General features: G+C 37.6%; 1 protein-coding gene across 1 annotated transcript in view; it reads right to left on the bottom strand.

Moving 5' to 3' along the window:
- Positions 1-17,603, bottom strand: part of LOC129691536 (phospholipid-transporting ATPase ABCA3-like) — a 126,411-nt gene that overhangs the window by 44,336 nt on the left and 64,472 nt on the right. The window contains exons 15-17 of the mRNA XM_055627698.1: positions 17,068-17,218; positions 2,562-2,660; positions 1,025-1,196 (exon numbers count right to left, since the gene is read on the bottom strand). Coding sequence (XP_055483673.1) covers positions 1,025-1,196; positions 2,562-2,660; positions 17,068-17,218 — 422 coding nt within the window. The remainder of the gene's footprint in view (positions 1-1,024; positions 1,197-2,561; positions 2,661-17,067; positions 17,219-17,603) is intronic.

Raw genomic sequence — 17,603 nt, forward strand, 5'->3', positions numbered from 1 at the left:
AAAGGAAAAATAGTATTTTGATGATTAGAGAGAGATTCAAGTGGAATACTCATGATGAAAACCATTCATCATGCTTTAAAATCTATAATGCAAGATATCTTCATAAAGTATAATACAAGTGAATTTTAGTTAACCTTGGTAAATTCAAAGCAAATAGTTTTATTTGTGCACTACTAATTTAAATAAAGTATTAAGACCTAGAGTCTAACTATAGTAAAACTCTTAAAGTCATTTTCTTTTGTGGGCTGAAGGGCAGTGCTAGGCTCAAACTCTTACACATACTAGGCAAGTATGTTATTACTGATCCCAAGATTTTCTTATTAATGTGTTAAGAGTTTTTGATTAAAAATGGAAAACTGGGCCAGTGTGGTGGTGCATACCTTTAATCCCAGAACTTGTGAGGCAAAAGAGGGTAGGCATCTCTTAGTTTGAGGCCAGTCTGGTTCACACAGTTAGCTCTAGACCATCCAAGATTACACAGTGAGACCCTGCTTCAAAACAAACAAAATACCACAAAAGCTGGAAATTTTATTTCTGTCTTTATTTAACATATAAGCATTTCCCCTTCATTTTGAACATTCCTCATAAAATGATTTTATTTTGTCAGGCACACACACTGTGTTCCAGAGAGAAAATGCCCTTACTTTGATCAAGTATTTTCTGAACATGGTAGTTTTAACTCTTTGGTATTATTAGAACTGAACAAAGAGAGTGTTTTAAACAGAACTTCAGAAAAAGGATTCTGAGAAATAATCAGCTGGGATCTTCATCTATAGCCCTTTCTCCCATATCAAGTCTCACAGACTAGTCCATTTCTAGCTGGACAAACTGGAAGTGTCTATTAAGTTTAGATACTAAAAAGTGTGATATGCAAAGGAAAAAACATTATCAGTTTGACAGTGGGAGGGGCCATGAAAGGAGCTGGTAAAAGGGAATTTGGCAGGCGCTAGAAAGGAAAGAGAAGGGGAAAGTGATATAATTATATATTTCAAATATATAAAAATTTAAAATGTAATATGCTTACCCCAGTTTTAAATTTAATGGAAGTAATTCCACCCAAACAGGAAAATCTAGGTCTGTTGTAATTTGCGAGCATATCCACACTCTGTTTTTCATCTTCAATCATATTTCTATATGTCGTGTAATAGGATTTGATAGACTGAACATTACTTTGGGGAGCTGCCAACCTATTGACCCTAAACATATTTGGATATACAAAAAGAGCACAAGATATTTCCTTTTAATCATAGCCTTAAATTGCTTTGCATCAAGAATATGAAACCAGTCAATAAAATAATACAGACTACTGATATTGTCCTTGGTTGTATCCCAGAACTTGAAAGTAAGCCCTATAGCTAAAGATACCATGTACTTTGGACACCGGATTTGGAAGTTAGAGCTGAAACTGACCTGGAAGATTCCTCCCAAGCTCTAGCTCTCACTAACAGAAAGATCTGTGCGAGCTGCCGAGGGAAGAAAGAAATCAATAGTCACACCCAGCTGTAAAAGACTACAAAGCACAAAGATCAGCGTGGGACGATATCCCTAAGGGTACAACAGCGGCACTTGTACGCTGGGGTCAACAAACACACAATTCTTATTGGACTTCAGGTCAGCTCAGTATGAGGAAATCCATGCCTAGTGCTGAAAACTAGACAGTTCCCTGAGGAGAACTCATCAGCCACTTTCCTAAAGCAGTATAATTCCCAACTACATTCTATATACCTGTCCTTATAACTACAGATAATTGTAGCCCTCAACCCTCATCAATGAAGGTTTTTTCTTCCAGCTGATAATGACCATTTCAGTTGGTTAAAATGCAGAAAATACACTGACTGTGGGATGCCCATCCCCAGTGGATACAACTACAACACACCTACTATATAAAAGAGGGAACAGCACAAAAGATGTGGTGGAAAACTAAGGGACAGAGGACCAGAGTCTTCTCTATATGACTGGGGGTTGCATCCACAAAACCTTAACATTTACGGCTGTATAATGTCTACACCAGCTGACATGTCTTTGGAACTGGGGGAAATCCCACGAAGCCCCCTCTTAGATAAAGTGCTACATTCAATCAGTGGCTGCTAAGAGGGTGAATTAGTCTTCTCCGAGGATGAGCCCCTGATAGGTTATCCAATCCTGAGAAGTCTCCTCTGCAACACATATAAATACGAGCAACACTAAATGGACTCAGTAGGGTGTGTTTATATATACATATGTATGCATAGATACGATATATGTAATTAGTGAAAACGAGGTTATAAATTTGAGAGGAGACATGAAAGGAGTTTAGGGAGACTGTGGCTGAAAATGATGTAAACAGTGCTCACTCATGAAATTATAAAAAAAAATGTGAAAAATAAAAGACACTTATAAAGGCTCAAGTTCAACATTTTTACATCTCATCTGAATATACATGGAAATATGCTACCATAAAATAGCATATTTGCAAACTTAGTGACACTTTATTTCAGCGGCAACAGAATGAGATTTGTTCTTAAATTAACATAAGAGTTTAGGGGTAGAAAGTTTTTTTTTTTCCAGGTGATATAACTCACTTGAGGAAAACCTCCTCCATTGTAGTGATTGAAGCTCCAAAGTTGGCAATGCCCAGTGCTTTCTGTTTTAGTTCCAACTCAGTAAACAAAGACTCAAATCTGTAAAGAAAGAAAGCAAAATAAAGAGCCGGTATTGGGTCTCGTTAAATTGTGTAATTTTTGTTCATTTTAGTTTTCAGTAATGGAATAAAAAATATAAGCATTTCAATTTTCTCCATTTAGTATTTTTAACTATATTCTTTCCTATTATTTTTTCCCCTTTTAAAATTCTTAGGACTGGGAAAGTGCTTTCCTAACATCTACAAGGCTTTGAGTTTAATCTCCAGCATCGTAAACAAACAGATTATGTTTGTATTCATGTACTTTTCTTACACTTTTTGATAATATTTTTCTCTTCCTCAACTCCTCTTAGATTCTCTCCACCTGCCCACACACCCAATTTCATGCTCTTTCTTAAGAAAAGTATATTTCAACAGAGGAATGGATACAGAAATTGTGGTACATTTACACAATGGAATACTACTCAGCTATTAAAAACAAGAAAATCATGAAATTTGCAGGCAAATGGTGGGAACTAGAAAAGATCATCCTGAGTGAGGTATCCTAGAATCAGAAAGACACACATGGTATATACTCACTTAGAAGTGGATATTGGACATATAATATAGGATAAACATACTAAAATCTGTACACCTAAAGAAGCTAAGCAAGAAGGAGGACCCTAGGTAAGATAATCAATCATCATTCAGAAAGGCAAATATGATAGACATGAGAAGAGGGAGAAAACAGGGAACAGGACAGGAGCCTACCACAGAGAGCATCTGAAAGACTACCCAGCAGGGTATCAAAGCAGATGCTGAGACTCTTAACTGAACTTTGGGCAGAGTGCAGGGAATCCTATGGAAGAAGGGGGAGCTAGAAAGACCTGGAGGAGACAGGAGCTCCACAAGGAGAGCAACAGAACCAAAAAATCTGGGCCCAGGAGTCTTTTCTGAGACTGATACTCCACCCAAGGACCATACGTGGAGATAACCTAGAACCCCTGCACAGATGTAACCCATGGCAGCTCAGTGTCCAAGTGGGTTCCCTAGTAATGGGAAGAGGGACTGTCTCTGGCATGAACTCAGTGGCTGGCTCTTTGATCACCTCCCCCTGAGTGGAGAGCAGCCTTACCAGGCACAGAGGAAGACAGTACAGCCAGTCCTGATGAGACCTGATAGGCTAGGGTCAGAGGGAAGGGGAGGAGGACCTCCTCTATCAGTGGACTTGGGGAGGGGCATGAAAGGAGATGAGGAAAGTGGGAGGGGCAGAGGGAGGAGGCTACAGCTGGGATACAAATTGAATAAACTGTAATTAATAAAAAATTAATTAAAAATTACTCTCCTCCAAGAAAAACAACAACAGCAACAACAACAAAACTAGCCAAACAAGCAAGCAAACAAACAGAAAACCCCAAAACATGGAGTCTGTCTTGTGTTGGCCAACTGCTCCTGAACGAGGGGTTTAAGTGTAGTTGATATACTCAATATAGAAAACTGATTTTCTTCTCCCAGAAATTATCAACTGCAAATAGCCTCTTGGTTAGGAGAGAATTTTTGTGCCCAGTTTGTGTGCAGGGGTTTTGTGTAGCTTTAACTTGGCCAGGTCTTCTGCATGCTGCCGTAGTCTCTGTGAGTTCATATGTAAATCAGACATTTTGTGTCCGCTTCCTTGGAGTCATCCATCACCTCTGGTTCTTTCCACTTCCTTTTCTTAATAGATCTCTGATGCTCGAGGGGAAGGCTTTGGTAAAGACATCTCATATAGATTTGCATGCTTCAAAGTCTCTCACTCTTTGCATTGCCCAGTTGTGGCTCTGGATCATTTGCCTTCTACTGCAAGAAGCTTTTCTGATGAAGGCTGAGTGAGGCACTGATCTACTGATATAGCAGTATGTCGTTAGGAAGAATTTTACAACTATATTCAGTTAGCAGCTTAATAGCGGCAGGCTTCCCCGAAGTCCCATGACCTACCTAGTCATGTGTTTTTGGCCACCTTAGCAGTGTCAGGTTTGGGTTCTGTCTCACGAAATGGACCTTAAATCTAATAAAAAAGTGGCTGGTCACTCCTGTAACATCTGTATCACTATTGCATTCTTTAAGATTTGTAGCTTAATGAAACGTCTAGTGAGGCACCAGCTCAATTCCTCCATGTTCAATGACATAAGCGGTGTCTTCAACAATAGGGCTTACCATCAAGGGGTGTATAGTAGCAAACAGCATAAACAAAAGTCAGCATTGAGGGATAGGGCCTATTTGGTCAATGACTCAACAAAATATAATTGATTTCTGGTAGCGGGTGTTTTATTTGTAGCATAAGATGTCTAGCAGGGACACTGTCTCCCCTATTATATGGCACCTCATTTTAATTTTAATGCATGTATAAATTGTAGGTATCTATGGTAGATAGTTTCCATAAAGGTTTTCTAAAGACCTTTAGTGTTAGTTCCCCTTCCCTACAATCCCTCTTCTATTCTGTCCTCCCATGCCTTTCCCAATTTAATTCTATTCTAGTTTCCCCTTTATCTCTTTGCAATTCTATATTCTATCTCCACTTTCTTGAAATATCCCTTCCTCTCCTCTGGTCCCTTATTACCTGCCCTCTGTGGGTATTCTAAATGAAACATACATATCAAAAGCTTAAAAGTTAACATCCACATATAAGAGCAAACATGAAATGTTTTACTTTCTGGGTCTGAGTATGTCTTCTGGGATGATTGTTTCTATAGCGTATTATGACTCATCAGGACTGCCTAGATCCTCTTCCTCTGTGGCCTAGCAAGGCCGCATCACCAGGGGCAAGATGGCAGAGGAGTGTTTCTTAGTCATTTTTCATCTTTTGAAAACTCTCTACTCACTTCTGTATCTCATCTTTAAGTGGGTTGCTTATTTTCTTGATGTCCAGTTTTTAAAGTTTTTTATAAAATATATTTTAGATATTAACCATGTATTAGATGTGTAACTGGTAAATTATTTTCCCATCCAGTAGCCTGCTGTTTTGCCAAAATGATGGTGTCATTTGTTGTACAGGAGCTTTTCCATTTTATGAGGTCTTAGCACCTATGCTATCGGTATTTTGTCCAGAAAGTCATTTCCTGTGCCATTGAGTTCAAATCTATTTTTCATTTTCTTTTCTATCATATTAAAGGGTATCTTACATTGAGGTCTTACAGTGAAGTTTTTGATCCATTTGGAGTTGAGTTTTGAAGAGGGTGATAGATCTGGACCCATTTGTATTCTACATTCAGCCATTCAATTTGACCAGAATCATTTGTTAAAGATAGCCACCCCCTCCCCCACCCAGTATTTCAGGCTTCCTTAAAAAAAAAAAAATCAGGTGTCCATCTTCCTCATCATCATAACTACTACTACCGTTCTATAATACGACTTGAAATGTGGCACGGTGATTCCTCCAGAAGTTGTTTTATTATTCTGATTGTTTTGGCTATCTCTCTTTCTGTGTTTCCATATGAAGCCGAAATTTGTTTTTTAGTTTCTGTGAAGAATTGTGTTGGAATTTTGATGCAAATTAAATTGTACTGAATCTTAGACTGTTTTTGGTAGGGTGACTACTTCACTCTATTAATCTTACTGATCCATTAGTACAGATTTTTGATCTTTTGATATCTTCTTCAATTTATTTCTTCCATGTCTTAAAGTTTTTAATTATACAATTCTTTCACTTGCTTAGCATTATCCCAAGATATTTTATTATTATCTTTTGGCTATTGTGAAAGATACTCTTTTTCTGATCTGTTTCTCAACATGCTTGAAATTTACATATACAAGGGCTACCAATTTTTGTGTGTTAATTTTATATACTACTGTGGGGGGGGGTTCTGCAACCTTCACAGACAATTTATCTGAAAGATAAACTGCAGGAGGCAAGAAGGCACAAGTTAGTGTAGGTGTTGGGTCAGACTTGGGTATCTGACCCTGAGTGTTTATTTTAGGCGTATTTCATTAAGTACAGCCTCATTTGGAGAAATTTATTGTGGTAATGCTTAACTCAATCCCATGTGCACAACAAGGCACACTCAAATCCTGAGGAACAAAGTAAGTTAAATAACCAGTCAGATGTGACCACATTGCAGCACTTTGTCAAAGCCATGGAGATAGTTTCCATAGACTGGCAGGGAAAAATAGGCTTATAATTGACTAATAGTTTGCTTCATTCAGACAGTGCTTTTCAGTCTGTAATGACTGCATGCTTGTTTTGACAAAACAGTAAGGATGCAACAGAATACTAAGGAGCCTGTGTAGACATAAAAAGTATATATGCTTTTAAATTTTGTTAACTGATTAGATGTGCTCTCATACAGCATTTTACTCAAACTTTACTAAAGACAATAGCCTTTATCCTTTGGAGAATGAAATCTGGAACAATTTTATGAGTGATAATATGAATTGAGAATTAATAAAAGTACCTCTATACTTAAAAAAAAAGAAAAAAAGAAAAGAAAAACAAATTTACAACAAGGGTCTGGAGGAGGGTCCTGTGCTGGAAAAGTCTCTAGGTACACAGATGATGCAAAGATCACCAGGCTAGAAAGAATGTCCACTCCAGCCTCCTGGGTGGAAAACAGGCTCTGCATGTCTTCCCCTGAAAGAACCACCCTGTGTGTTTAACATCATAGGTTCCCCTAGTGCATGCCTGTGAGCACAAAGACCTCCGTGTTCCCTACTTAATCTTTCCTTAAAGTGTTTATCAGCTGTAGAAGCTTTCAGGTGGAGATTTTAGGGTCTTTTATGTACAGGCATTTGGACTTCTTTTTCTACTTGCATTCTTTGATTTCCTGCAGTTGTCTTACTGCTGCAGTTAAGACTTCAAGTACTGCTACAAACATGGTTGCGCAAACGGCCTTATTGTGTACTTGAGAATCTTTTGGATATATGCCTAGGAGTGGTATGGCTGGATCTTGAGGAAGCGCTATTCCTACTTGTCGAAGAAAGCGCCAGATTGATTTCCAGAGTGGTTGTACAAGTTTACATTCCCACCAGCAGTGAAGGAGGATTCCCGTTTCTCCACAACCTCTCCAGCATGTGTTGTCTCTTGAGTTTTTGATCTTAGCCATTCTGATGGGTGTAAGGTGAAATCTCAGGGTCGTTTTGATTTGCATTTCCCTGATGGCTAATGAGGTTGAGCATTTCTTTAACTGTTTCTCTGCCACTCGATATTCCTCTGCAGAGAATTCTCTGTTTAGCTCTGTTCTCCATTTTTTAATTGGATTACTTGATTTTTTGCTGTTTAACTTCTTTAGTTCTTTATATATACTGGATATTAGCCCTCTGTCAGATATAAGGTTGGTGAAGATCCTTTCCCAATCTGTAGGCTGTCGTTTTGTTCTGAGGACATACTAGGCCACAGAAGAAGACAATGCAGCCACTCCTGATGAGACCTAATAGACTAGGATCAGAAGGAAGGAAAAGAAGTCCTCCCTATCAGTGGACTTGGGGAGGGGCATGCATGCAGAGGGTGGAGGAAGGGAGGGATTGGGATGGGAGGAGGGAGAGAACCACAGGGGGATACAAAGTGAATAAAGTGTAATTAACAAAGAAAAAAAGATTTCAATTACTATATTGAAGAGATTAATGACAGTAGACATTCTTCACTTGCTCCTGATTATAGTGGAAATGCTTTGAGTTTCTCTCCTTTTTGGGTGATGTTGGCTGTGAGGTTACTGTAAAATGCTTTTATTATTTTGAGCTATGCCCACTGTATCTCTAGTTTCTTTAGGACTTTAATCATGAAGAGGTTATTAGATTTTCTCAGAGGCCTTTTCTGCATCTAATAAGATGATCATGTGGTTTTTCTCTTTCAGATTATGTGATGGATTTAATTTATCAATTTAGATGTGTTGAATCACCCTCGCATCTCTGGGATGAAGATAACTTGATCATAATAAATAAAGTTTTTGATATGTTCTTTGGTTAGGTTTACAATTATTTTATTGAGAAATTTTGCATCTATGTTCATGATAAATTTGGTCTATAATTTTGTTTTGGTGTGTGTGTAGTTTAGGTAAGGGTAATTGTGGTCTCAAATAATTAGACCATGTTTTTTCAGTTTCTATTTTGTGAAATAATATGAATAGTAATGGTGTTAATTTTTCTTCATAGGTCTGGTAGAATTCTGCACTGAATCTATCTAGGCCTGAGCTACTTTTGATTAGGAGAGATTCAAATACTGTTACTATTTCACTAGGGCTTATGGGTCTGTTTAAATTGCTTATTTAATCTTCATTTAGCTGTGGCAGTCTATATATAAAAAGAAATTAATTTCCTTTAGATTCTAAAGTTTGGTGAAGTATACATTTTTAAAGTACATTCTTATGATTCTCTAGATTTCTTTGGTTTTTATTATAATGTTCTCCACCTTCATCTCTGATTTTATTTAGATCTTTTCTCTCCATCTTTTAGTTAATTCAGCTAATGGTTTGTCAAGCTTCTTCATTTTTCTCAAAGAACCAACTCTTAATTTCACTCTTTATATTGTTGTTGTTGCTTTTACTATATTGATTTCAACTTTGAGCTTCATTATTTCTTCTCAAACAATATTTTGGAGGGTATTATTTCTTCCTGTTGTTATAGAGCACTAAGTTACAAATATAAGCTCTCTGCAATTTTTTTTGTTTTGTTTTTGGTTGTTTGCATGGCATCCTTTTTATTTATTTTCATTACTATGTATTCACCTTGTATCCCAGCTATAGCCCCCTCCTTCATCCCATCCCAATCCTTCCCTCCTTCCTCTTCTCCCATGCCCCTCCCTAAGTCGACTGATAGGGGAGATCCTCCTTCCCTTCCCTCTGACCCTAGCCTATCAGGTCTCATCAGGACTGGCTATACTGTCTTCCTCTGTGGCCTGGTAAGACTGCTTCCCCCTCAGGGGGAGCTGATCAAAAAGCCAGCCACTGAGTTCATGCCAGAGACAGTCCCTGTTCCCTTTACTAGGGAACCCACTTGGACACTGAGCTGCCATGGGCTACATCTGTGCAGGGGTTCTAGGTTACCTCCATGCATGGTCCTTGGTTGGAGTATCAGTCTCAGAAAAGAACCCTGTGTCCAGACTTTTTGGATTTGTTGCTCTCCTTGTGGAGCTCCTGTCCCCTCCAGGTCTTTCTATCTCTCCCTTCTTTCATAAGATTCCCTGCACTCTGCACAAAGTTTGGTTATGAGTCTCAGCATCTGCCTCAATACCTTGCAGGGTATAGTCTTTCAGAGGCCCTCTGTGGTAGGCTCCTGTCCTGTTCCCTGTTTTCTTGCTCCTCTGATATCCATTCTCTTTGCCTTTCTGAAAGGGAATTGAGCATCTTAGCCATAGTCCTCCTTGTTTAGCTTCTTTAGGTGTACAGATTTTATTATGTCTATCCTATATTATATATCTAATATCCATTTATGAGTGAGTATATACTGTGTTTGTCTTTCTGCTTCTGGGATACCTCACTCAGGATGATCTTTTCTAATTCCCACCATTTACCTGCAAATTTAATTATTTCTTTCTTTTTTTTTTTTTTTTTTGCTGAGTAATATTCCATTGTGTAGATATATCAAAATTTCTGTATCCACTCCTCAACTGAGGGGCATCTGGGCTGTTTCCAGATTCTGGCTATTACAAATAAAGCTGCTATAAACATGCTTCAGCAAATGTCCTTGTTGTATACTTGAGCATCTTTTAGATATATGCCTAGGAGTGGTATAGCTGGATCTTGAGGAAGTACCATTTTTTTAAATTTAATTTTTAATTACATTTCCTTTACTTTGTATCCCCCCCTCTAGTTCTCTCCCTCCTCTCCTCCCAATCCCTCCCTTCCTTCCCCTTCTCCACACATGCCCCTCCCCAAATCCACTGGTAGGGGAGGGTGAGGAAGCACTATTTCTAATTGTCTGAGAAAGTGCCAGATTGATTTCCAGAGTGGTTGTACAAGTTTACATTCCCACCAGCAATGGAGGAGGGTTCCCCTTTCTCCACAACCTCTCCAGCACGTGTTGTCACTTGAGTTTTTGATCTTAGCTATTCTGATGGTGTAAGGTGAAATCTCTGGGTTGTTTTGATTTGCATTTCCCTGATGACTAAGGATGTCGAACATTTCTTTAAGTGTTTCTCTGCCATTTGATATTCCTCTATTGAGAATTCTCTGTTTAGCTCTGTATTCCATTTTTTTTAATTGGATTAATTGATTTGTTGTTGTTTAACTTCTTGAGTTCTTTATATATTCTGGATATTAGACCTCTGTCAGATATAGGGTTGGTGAAGATCCTTTCCCAATCTGTAGGCAGCCATTTTGTTCTGACAAGAGTGTCTTTTGCTTTACAGAAGCTTTTCAGTTTCATGAGGTCCCATTTATTGATTGTTGCTCTTAGAGCCTGTGCTGTTGGTGTTCTGTTCAGAAAGTTGTCTGCTGTGCCAATGAATTCAGGGCTCTTCTCCACTTTTTCTTCTAACAGGTTTAGTTTGTCTGGTTTTATGTTGAATTCTCTGATCCACTTGGACTTTAGTTTTGTGCAGGGTGATAAGTATGGATCTATTTGCATTTTTCTACATGTAGACATCCAGTTAGACCAGCACCATTTGTTGAAGATGCTGTTTTTTTTTTTCCATTGTACAGTTTTGCAATCTTTGTGAAAAATCAGGTGTCCATAAGTGTGTGGGTTCATTTCTGTATCTTTCATTTGATTCCATTGTTCTACCATTCTGTTTCTATGCCAGTACCATGCAGTTTTTATAACTGTTGCTCTATAGTACAGCTCGAGATCAGGGATGGAGATACCTCCAGATCTTTTATTGTAGAGGATTGTTTTAGCAATTCTGGGTTTCTTGTTATTCCATATGAAGTTGAGAATTTTTCTTTCAAGGTCTGTAAAGAATTGTGTTGGTAATTTGATGGGAATTGCATTGAATCTGTAGATTGCTTTTGGTAAGATGGCCATTTTTACTATGTTAATCCTGCCAAGCTATGGGCATGGGAGATCTTTCCATCTTCTCATATCTTCTTCTAATTCTTTCTTCAGAGACTTGAAATTTTTTTTCATACAAGTCTTTGACTTGGTTAGGGTCACACCAAAGTACTTTATGTCCTTTGTGGCCATTGTGAAGGGTATTGTTTCCCTAATTTCTTTCTCAGCCCTTTTGTATACATGAGGGCTACTGATTTTTTTTTTTTGAGTTAATTTTGTATCCAGCCACTTTGCTGAAGGTGTTTATCAGCTGTAGAAATTCCCTGGTATATTCCCTGAGTGACCTGGGGTCACTCAGGTATATTATCATATCATCTGCAAATAGTGATACTTTGACTTCTTCCTTTCCAATCTGTATCCCTTTGATCTCCTTTAATTGTCATATTGCTCTAGCAAGGACTTCAAGAACTATGAAGAGATATGGAGAGAGTGGGAAGCCTTGTTTTATCCCTGATTTCAGTGGGATTGCTTTAAGTTTCTCTCCATTTAGTTTGATGTTGGCTATAGGCCTGCTGTATATTGCCTTTACTATGTTTAGGTATGTGCTTTGTATTTCTTTTTTAAAATTTTTTAAGTTTTTTTGTGTTTTGTATTTCTGATCTCCCCAAGACTTTAAACATATTACAGATGTTGTATTTTGTCAAATGCTTTTTCAGCATCTAAGGAGATTATCATGTTTTTTTTTTCTTTCAGTTTGTTTATATGGTCAATCACATTAATGGACTTCCATATAATGAGCCACCCTTGCATACATGGGATGAAGCCTATTTTGTCATAGTGGATGATAGCTTTGATGTGTTCTTGTATTTGGTTTGCAAGTATTTTGTTGAGTATTTTTGCATCAATGTTCATAAGGGAGACTGGCCTGAAATTCTCTTTCTTTGTTGGGTCTTTGTGAGGTTTAGGTACCAAGGTGACTGTGGTTCATAGAATGAGTTTGGCAGTGTTCCTGTGTTTCTATTTTGTGGTATAGTTTGCAGAGTATTGGTGTTAGTACTTCTTTGGTGGTCTGGTAGATTTCTGACATGAAACCATCTGTCCCTGGGCTTTTTTTGGATGAGAGACTTTTGATGACCACTTATATTTCCTTAGGGGATATAGGACTATTTAATTGATTTACATGGTCTTGATTCAGCTTTGGTTAAGTGGAATCAATCAAGAAAATTGTCCATTTCATTTAGATTTTCAAATTTTGTGGCATATAGACGTTTGAAGTAGGACCTAATGATTGTTTGGATTTCCTCAGTGTCTGTAGTTATGTCCTCCTTTTGATTTCTGATTTTGTTAATTTGGAAAATGTCTCTTTGCCTTTTAGTTAGTCTGGCTAAGGGTTTGTCTATCTTGTTGATTTTTCTCAAAGAACTAGCTCTTGGTTTCATTGATTCTTTGAATTGTTTTATTTGTTTCTAATTGATTAATTTCAGCCCTGAGTTTCGATTATTTCCAACCATCTACTCCTCTTTGATGTGTCTGCTTCTTTTTTTCCTAGGGCTTTTAGATGAGACATTAAGTTGCTTGAATGAGATGTTTTGAATTTCTTTTTGAAGGCACTTAGTGCTATGAACTTTCCTCTTAGCACTGCTTTCATCGTGTCCCATAAGTTTGGGTATGTTGTGCCTTCATTTTCATTGAATTCTAGGAAGACTTTAATTTCTTTCTTTCTTTCTTTCTTTCTTTCTTTCTTTCTTTCTTTCTTTCTTTCTTTCTTTCTTTTTCTTTCTCTCTTTCCTTCCTTTTTTTCTCCTTCCTTCCTTCCTTTCTTCCTTCCTTCCTTCCTTCTTCTCTGACCCAGCTGTTATTGAGTAGCGAGTTGTTCAGTTTCCATGTGTGTGTAGGCTTTTTGCTATTTCTGTTGTTGTTGAGGTCCAGCTTTATTCCATGGTGATCAGATAGGATACAAGGAATTATTTCAATCTTCTTTTATCTGTTGAGGCTTGCTTTGTGACCAAGTATATGGTCTATTTTGGAGAAGGTTCCATGAGGTGCTGAGAAGAATGTAAATTCTTTTGTGTTTAGGTGAAATGTTCTGTAGGTGACTGTTAGGTCCATTTTATTAATGAACTCTGTTAGAGTTATTGTTTCTTTGTTTAATTTGTTTTGTTGACCTGTCCTTTGTTGAGTGGGGTGTTGAAGACTCCCACTAATAATGTGTGGGGATCTATGTGTGGTTTAAGTTTTATGAATGTTTCTTTTATAAATGTGGGTGCCCTTGCATTTGGCCATAGATGTTCAGAACTGTGATATTCTTCCTGGTGGAATTTTCCCTTGATGAGTATGAAGTGTCCTCCTCCATCTCTTTTGATTAATTTTGGTTGAAAGTTTATTTTATTAGACATTAGAATGGCTACTCCTGCTTGCTTCTTGCGTCCATTTGCTTGGAAAACTATTTTCCAGCCCTTTACTCTCGGGTAATTTCTATCTTTGTGACTTAGGTGTGTTTCTTGTATGCAACAGATTGTTCGGTCCTGTTTACGCATCCATTCCGTTAGTCTTTTTATTGGAGAATTGAGTCCATTGATGTTGAGAAATTAATGACCAGTGGCTGTTAGATCCTTTGATATTGATGTTGGCTGTGGTAGTGTGTTTGTGTGCTTGGCTACTTTTTGTTTTACTGTAGTGAGGTTAATTATTTCCTGTGTTTTCTTGAAAGTAGCTAGTTTTCTTGGGTTGTATTTTCCCTTCTAGTGTCTTCTGTAACGCTGGATTTGTGTGTAGGTATTGCTGAAATTTGTTTTTGTTGTTGAATATCTTGTTTTCTCCGTCTATGAGAATTGAGAGTTTTGCTGGGAATAGTAGCCTAGGCTGTGTTCTCTTAGGGTCTACATGATATCCGTCCAGGCCCTTATGGCTTTCACAGTTTCTGTTGAGAAGTCAGGTGTGATTCTGATGGGTTTGCCATTATATGTTACTGGGCCTTTTTCCCTTGCAGCTTTTAGTATTTTTTCCTTGTTTTGGATACTTACTGTTTTGATTATTATGTGGCGGGAAGATTTTCTTTTCTGATCTAACTTATTACTTATTAGGTGTTCTGTAGACCTCTTGTGTTCTTATAGGCCTCTTCTTTAAATTGGGGAAATTTTCTTCTATGATTTTGTTGAAAATATTTTATGGGCCTTGGAGGAGGGAATCTTTTTCCTCTATTCCTCTTATTCTTAGGTTTTGTCTTTTTATGTTGTCTTGGATTTCTTGGATGGTTTGTGTCAGGAGTTTTTTAGATTTAGTATTTTCTTTGATGGATACATCAATTTCTTCCATTTTATCTTCCACACCTGAGAGTCTTTCTTCGATCTCTTGTAGTCTGTTGGTTATGCTTACCTCTGTAGTTCCTGTTTTCTTTCTTAGGTTTTTCCTCTCTATGATTTTCTCTGTTTGTGGTTTCTTTAATTTTTCCAATTCTATCTTCAGATCTTGAATCGTTTTGTGGATTTTTTCACCTGTCTGACTGTATTTTCCTTCAATTCCTTCACCTGTTTGTTTGAATGTTCCTGTTTCTTTGATTTCTTTCAGTGATTTAATGATTTCCTCTCTGAAAGCCACAAACTGTTTGTCTTTATCTTCCTGTATTTCTTTATGGATGGCCATAATCGGTTTGACTTTATCTTCCTCTAATTCTTTACGCATTTCATTTGTTTCCTCCATTAACCTCTTCATAAGCATAGATGTAAGGTCATCTTCTTGAATTTCACTTTTGTTAGGGTGTCCAGGGTTACTTGCCCCTGGATACCTGGGTTCTGGGAATGCCATACTGCTTTTCCTTTTGTTGGTTGTGCTTTTTCGCTGGCCTCTACCCATCTGGCTGTCTCAGGTGTTGTCTGTTAATTTCTGGTGCCTGCTGGAGTCCTGGGGTGGGGAGAATCCCCTTGGCAGGATTCTGAAGGAGATGTTCTCAGCTTTTTGAGTATGGTCAACTGAGTGTTGGTGCTTCTCAGGAATTGTCATAGTTCACCTCAGGCATAAACTTGGGTGTCCTTGTGTTTAGAACTGCAATATCCTCTTGGTAGATTTTTTTCCCCATTGATGCATATGTATAATCCTTCATGTCTTCTGATTAGTTTTGGTTTGAAGTCTATTTCATCAAATGTTAAAATGGCTATACGTTTGTTTCTTTGATTCATTTGTTTGAAATAGCTTTTACTATCCCTTCATATTGAGGTGATGTCTTTCCTTGATAGTGATGTGTGTTTCTTGGATATAGCAGAAAGATGAATCCTGTTTTCCAATCCATGTTAGTCTGTGTCTTTTTATTAGAGAATTAAGCCATTAATAGTGTTTTCTAGGGTGTGGTTCATTTATATTGACTAAAGTTTCCTTTTAGTTCCTTCTGTAGATTTTGATTGGTAGATAGATATTACTTAAATTTTAATTTATTTTGGAATATTATTTATCTGTCTATTGTGATAGACAGTTTTGCAGGGTAGTAGTCTGAGCTGGTATCTGCAGCCTCTTAGAGTTTGTAGACAATCTTTTCTGGCCCTTCTGGCTTTTAAAGTCTTTACTTAGAAGTCAAGTGTTATTCCAATGGGCCTGCCTTTAGATGTGACTTAGTTTTTTCCCCTGAAGTGTTTAATATTCTTTCTTTGTTCGGTATACTTAGTGTTTTGATTATTATGTGTTATGGGGAATTTCTTTTATGGTCCAGTCTATTCTGTATGCTCCCTGTACCTTGACAGGTACCTTCTTCTTTGGAGTAGGGAATTCTCCCCCCCTTTACTTAATCACTTTATAGCCTGGCTGCAGCCCACTCCCTCCTCCCCTTCCAGTAACACTAACGAGGAATGGTGAAGGCTTTTGAAACCTTAACGCTCACCCCCAGGGACACACCTCCTTTGACAATGCCATACCTCCTAGTCCTTTCCAAACACTTCCACAAATGGGGATGAAATATTCAAATACTTATGAACTTATGGGGGCTAGTATTAATCACAGCTAGATAGCTGCATGGCAATAACTTTTGCAGGATCATAAACCTGGTACAGTCCCTGTAGATGAATAATGGACACACTTAGTGTCCATATTTCTTAGCTGGGACGACAATTATCTTGGTGTTTCCCTTCAATAACTTATTTGGCTAGTGCTGAGATCAAAGAGATGTGTTGTAGCTCCTCTAAGAATTGCCATTCAATCTGCATTTTACTCTTATCATCTTAATATTTCTCTTGGCCCCATTTCTATGCATCTCTTTGTATACATGTGAAACACAGTGCCATTCCTGTCCATCACTTAACATTAGAAAGCTATGGCCACTAGGTTGGTAAACTTCTAAGAGAAAGTATCAAATAAGCCTTGAGTGGACTTGAAAATATGAGGCAATCCTCTGTTTAGTAACAGAAATAATGAGCTTTGAGCTTCTTAAGTTTACTTTGCAAGTGGTAGCTATAAAAAACAACAACAACAACAACAAAAAAAAACATGGTTTACTACCAATACATTGCTCACTAAGGTAACTAAGCCTAGAAAATGAAAACATGTTCCTGGAAACCCACAAAACCATCTGGAATTATTGAGATCCATACCTTGATACATACTTTTTGGGTAGGATAAAGGATAATCCATTTTCTAAATTATTTTCCAATACAGCACCTGGAACATGATGACGAATAATTGCAAAGATATTTTTAACGTCACAATATGGCTCCTTCTCCATGACTATGTGATAGCCAGCACCTGAAATAAACCATTTAGACAACTGACTGGAAAATCTTTCTACTTTTTTTTTAATACCCGTAAGACCAGTTTTTGTTCTTCCTGGATCAGGTTATCTACTCCCACGAGGAAGAGGATATGGTACGCTGTAAGATATTTAGAATGAAAATATAGTAGCTGGTACAAAAGTTTTCAAATGGCATTCTAAGACACTGAGTAAATACACAGCTACCTGCAACACAGTCTTTAGTGAACCATAGTGATTTAGTGTATGTAACCAAACATAGCTGATATACAATATGAGGCCCCCTATTACTGGAGTACTTATTTTTATATAGAATTTTTGCTAATCATTTATTCACTGTTGGTATACATTATGTATCAGACACTAATCTAAGCCCCAAGA

The sequence above is a fragment of the Psammomys obesus genome, unplaced genomic scaffold (genome assembly GCF_907164565.1).
Source record: "Psammomys obesus unplaced genomic scaffold, mPsaObe1.curated_primary_1811, whole genome shotgun sequence".
Classification (NCBI taxonomy): domain Eukaryota; kingdom Metazoa; phylum Chordata; class Mammalia; order Rodentia; family Muridae; genus Psammomys; species Psammomys obesus.